Raw genomic sequence first — 5,403 nt, 5'->3', positions numbered from 1 at the left:
CATGACAGTCTGGATGGGTTACATGTTTAAGTCTGGAGAGATGCCAATGTCTCGTTAATCCAGAAGCCTTTTGATGACACGCCCTGCCATAACAATGATCCTCCCCCACCTTATCTCCTCAAACAGCCTTGACACATCGATTACGTGTCCAAATTATGTGTCTTTGTATACTATGTCATTCTTTCCTGTTGTTTCTACCCATAAACCTCTTTAATTATATGAAACTGGGAAGTAGTTGTTTCACTAGAATTTTTTTTTACCATATTACAGTTTTGGTGTAAAAGGGTAAGCCTTCCCTCATCTTTTAAAAGCGGGTTTTCATACCCGAAAGGTGAAGCCATATCGTGAATGGTGCAAAAGGGTTTTAAAGAACAGTTATGTCGATATGATATAAGTGCATGAGCTGTGAATGGTGAACTTCCCGAGCAGGAAATAGAGACAGGTATTCTGTCACTCAACTGTCGGGAAGGAGCATCAGAGAGTTGATAGAAGTGGAATGTAACACATCTTGTCTCATTTTGTCTCATCTTCAGAGGTTTCCTATACACAGCTGCACTACTAGGACTCAGAGTGGTGGAGAGAGCAGTGTCCACACAGACACATTCATACACACAAACAAAGGTGAGTAAAGAGTTCATCACAGCCCTTTCTGTGTCCTCACCTGTTTTTACTTCGTCTTTAGGCAACAAAAAAAACCTCATTTGTATACAAAATATATTTGCATGTATATTTGTATATGTATATATTCTTATCCCATTCATTTACTTATATTTGTGTGTATTGGGTAGTTGTTGTGGAATTACAAGTTAGATATTGCTGCACTGTTAGAACTAGAAGCGCAAGCATTTCGTTACACTCGCAATAACATCTGCAGTGTACGTGACCAATACAATTTGATTTGAACTACTCTAATTCTAAATGAATGTACAGTTAGTACTACTCTGCCTTCAGAAAGTATTCACACCCCTTGATTTTCTATCCAACTGTTGTGTTACAGACAGCATTGGAAATGGATGTCAAAGTGAAATAACCTTTTTAGAATGTTTTACAAATTAATTCAAAATGAAAAGCTGAAATGTCTTGAGTCAATAACTATTCAACCCCTTTGTTGTGGCAAGCTTAAATAAGTTCAGAAGTAACAATGTGCTTTACAAGTCGTATAATAAGTTACATGGACTCACTTTGTGTGCAACAATAGCGTTTAACATCATTTTTGAACAACTACCTCATCTCTGTACCCCACACATACAATTATCTGTAAGGTCCCTCGGTCATGCAGTGAATTTCTGTAACGTATAAGCAGGGAGTCAGGAAGCAGGTGCAGAAGGTGAGTTTAATAATAATAAACATGAAGAAAATATAAAACAGGAGCAGCGTACTGAACGTCACTAAACCAATACTGCCTGATGACTGAGTATGAAGGGAGATTAATCAGGGTGGTGATGAAGTCCAGGTGTGCTTAACGATGGGGAACAGGTGTGCGCAATGATGGTTGCCAGGTGCGCGCAATGTGGGTTGCCAGGGCCGGTGGTTAGTACACCGGAGACGTTGAGCGCCAGAGGGAGCGGAAACGATGTCGTCCGGAGAGAGGAATCTGTCAACAACTAGAATAGTGGTAAAACCATCAGAAAGGAGACGATCCGTTACAAAGTTTATGGACAAGATGTGACCAAGGCCGCTGATGAGTACATACCGAACATGAGTTGTCATAGAGTGCCACGTCCTGGGCCACCAGTATTTATTGGAGAGAGATTGGATGGTGCGGGAGATACCTGGGTGTCCAGCGGCAAGGGATTTGTGTGCCCTTTAGGGCAGGTGGCAGGAGTGGGTTCCCTCTCCAGAGCTGACATGGAACCATAGGGTACAGGAAAGCAGGTCCTCCGGCATCCTGGTCCCCAAGAGGTGATTCTCATCTTTGACCAGGAGATGACGGGGTTAGGAAGTTGGACCAGTGGTTAGTAGACCGGAAACGTGGAGCGCTGGAGAGAGGGAGCCGGAGTAGGAGTGACAATTTCAAACCTAGATTCAACCACAAAGACCAGGGAGGTTTTCCAAAGCCTCGTAAAGAAGGGAACCTATTGGTACATGGGTGAAAATAAAAAAGGCAGACATTGTATATCCCTTTGAGCATGGTGAAGTTATTAATTACACTTTGGATGGTGTATCAATAAACCCAGTCACTATGAAGATACAGGCATTCTTCCTAACTAACTCAGTTGCTGGAGAGGAAGGACACAGCTCAGGGATTTCACCATGAGGCCAGTAGTGACTTTAAAACAGTTACAGATTTTAATAGCTGTGATAGAAGAAAAATTAGGATGGATCAACAACATTGTAGTTACTCCACAATATTATAAAACATGCATCCTGTTTGAAATAAGTCCCTAAAGAAAAACCACAAAAGAAATTGGCATATAAATTCACTTTATGTCCTTAATACAAAGTGTTATGTTTGGAGCAAATCCAACACATCACTGACTACCGCTCTTCATATTTTCAAGCATGGTGGTGGCTGCATCATGTTATGGTTATGCTTGTCATCAGCAAGGACTAGGGAGTGTTTTAGGATAAAAATAAATGGAATAGAGCTAAGCACAAGCAAAATCCTAGAGGAAAAGCTGGTTCAATATGCTTTCCAACAGACACTGGTAGACAAATGCACCTTTCAGCAGGACAATAACCTAAGACACAATGCCAAATATACACTGGAGTTGCTTTCCAAGATGACATTGAATGTTCTTCAGTGGCCTAGTTACAGTTTTGACTTAAATCTGCTTGAAAATCTATGGCAAGACATAACAATGGCTATAGAGCAATGATCAACAACCAACTTGACAGAGCTTGAAGAATTATAAAAATAATAATGTTCCAATATTGTACAATCCAGGTGTGCAAAGCTCTGAGAGACTAACCCAGAAAGACTCACAGCTGTAATCGCTGCCAAAGGTGATTCTAACATGTATTGACTCAGGGGTATGAATAGTTATGTACATTAGATAATTCTCTATTTCATTTTCAATAAATGTGCTAACATTTCTAAAAACATGTTTTCACTTTGTCATTACTGAGTATCGTGTGTAGATGGGTGAGAAAATAATTATATTGAATCAATTTTGAAGTCAGGCTGTAACACAACAAAATGTGGGATAAGTCAAGAGGTATGAATACTTTCTGAAGGGCACTGTATGTTTAGTAAGCAAAGCTATCAAAGCTCACTCATTCCAATAACTGTTCATTATGTGTTCCAGACATGGTATCGCCCAGCAGTCTCCTGTCTGAAGAGCAGTTCCAGTGCGCTATCTGTCTGGATGTGTTTACTGACCCAGTCTCCATCCCGTGTGGACACAACTTCTGCAAGGCATGTATCAAAGGATACTGGGATAGCACAGATCTGTGCCAGTGTCCCCTGTGTAACAAGATATTCCACAGAAGACCTGAACCAGATGTCAACAGAACACTCAAAGGAGTTGCGGAGCATTTCAAGGGATTGAGAGTGAGAGACAGAGAGGATTCCGCTGCAGAGCCTGGAGAAGTGGTCTGTGATGTCTGCACTGGCAGGAAGCGCAAGGCTCGGAAGTCCTGCCTTATTTGTCTGACCTCGTACTGTGACACTCATCTGGAGCATCATCAGATAGCCCCAGCCCTGAAGAGACACCAACTGATCGACCCTGTAAAGAACCTTGAAGACAAGGTATGTAAGAAACACAACAAACTCCTCGAGCTGTTCTGTCGGACTGACCAGACATGTGTGTGTCAGTTCTGCTCAGAGACTGACCACAAGGCTCACAACAGCATACCTCTGGAAGAAGAATGTGACCAAAGGAAGGCTCAGCTTGGGAAGACAGAGGCAAAAGTGAAGCAGATGATTCAGGAGCATCTGCAGAAGGTCAAGGAGATCAAACACTCAGTAGATCTCAGCAAGAGACACACTGAGATGGATATATTTGGCAAAGTGCAGGTTTTCACCGCTCTAGTTCACTCCATTGAGAGATTTCAGGCTGAGCTCATTGGTGTGGTTGAGCAGAAGCAAGAAGCTGTGGACAGGTGGGGTGAAGGTCTTATTAAAGAACTGGAGCAAGAAATCACTGAGCTGAAGAAGATAAGCTCTGAGCTGGGGCAGCTCTCACACACTGAGGACCATCTCCAACTCCTCCAGAGCTCCTCATCCTGGTGTCTCTCAGTAAAGACCAAGAACTGGTCTGAGATCAGTGTTCAAAGCCACCTGCGCATGGGGTACATGAAAAGAGCTGTATCTCAGCTGGAGGACAAACTGATGAGTAAGGTAAAGAATTTTCATAATGAGATCGAGAATGAGCTGAGGACGTTGTGTGAAGCTAAGACAAAGAAGATTCAGCAGTATGCAATGGATGTGACTCTGGACCCTGATACAGCACATCCGGAACTAATCCTGTCCGTGGATGGGAAACAAGTGAGGTGTGGGGATCAATCACAGAATTTCTTGAGGAACCCAAAGAGGTTTACTTATACATACAGTGTCCTGGGGAAGGAAGGGTTCTCCTCAGGGAAATCTTACTTTGAGGTACAGGTGAAGGGAAAGACTGAATGGGATTTAGGAGTGGCCACTGAGTCGATCAATAGGCAGGGGTGGTTACCACTGAGCCCTGAGGATGGACTCTGGACTTTTGGCCTGGATACAGATAATGACTTCGTGCCTAATGACCCCAAAGTACACTACTACCTGAAAAAGAAGCCCCAGAAGGTGGGGGTGTTTGTGGATTATGAGGAGGGTCGGGTCTCCATTTATGATGTGGATGCCACAGCCAGATCTCACATCTGCTCTTTCACTGGCTACAAATTCACTGAGAAACTCTATCCATACTTCCACTGTGGGTATCCTGATGGTAAAAGAAATGTAGCTCCACTGGTCATCTCTCCTGTCAGTCACATGACTGGCCCAGTGCTCGGGGTGTGAATCGATATAAACAAATAGTTGCTTGTTTTTTTTTAGGATGAGGATACAGTGACTTAGTAATTCTGGCCTTCATTCCTGTATATTGTGTGTACTCTGATGTAGCTAATCTCAAGGTATAAATGTATCAATGCAACTGTTTCTCTCATTTTTCTTGTGAAAATAAAGAAAAAGTACTGTACTTCCCTAAACTGTGTGTGTTGATCTGTCTCTGTATGTTGGATTGATGGCTGAAGGAAAATGCCAAAGGAGAGTGGGGAACATCTTTCCTGGCATTGATAATTGAACTGATCCAATCTGGTCTGACGGGAACAGCAAGCAGGTGTGCATTCCCCTGCAAGGCGGGTGGCCCACGGGCTCTGGGGGCCCCAAACCCCTTCTCCCCATATAGCATATGAACATGTCATAAGCCATGGCCAAAATGTTTAGAATTACAGGTAATTAGGTGTAAAACTGCAACATTGTCTCTCAGC

The 5,403-nt window shown here is 42.9% G+C and overlaps 1 protein-coding gene across 1 annotated transcript; it reads left to right on the top strand.

Annotated features, from left to right (window-relative positions):
* Positions 1-367: 367 nt before the first annotated feature.
* LOC112245782 (E3 ubiquitin-protein ligase TRIM39-like) lies at positions 368-5,107 on the top strand. The gene is made up of 2 exons (XM_024413937.2): positions 368-621; positions 3,249-5,107. Exon 2 carries the CDS (start codon positions 3,251-3,253, stop codon positions 4,931-4,933), a length of 1,683 nt encoding a protein of 560 aa, XP_024269705.1. The 5' UTR covers positions 368-621; positions 3,249-3,250; the 3' UTR covers positions 4,934-5,107.
* Positions 5,108-5,403: the final 296 nt, after the last annotated feature.

The sequence above is a fragment of the Oncorhynchus tshawytscha genome, linkage group LG02 (genome assembly GCF_018296145.1).
Source record: "Oncorhynchus tshawytscha isolate Ot180627B linkage group LG02, Otsh_v2.0, whole genome shotgun sequence".
NCBI classification, from domain to species: Eukaryota; Metazoa; Chordata; class Actinopteri; order Salmoniformes; family Salmonidae; genus Oncorhynchus; species Oncorhynchus tshawytscha.
This window is presented reverse-complemented; position numbering and strand designations above follow the sequence as displayed.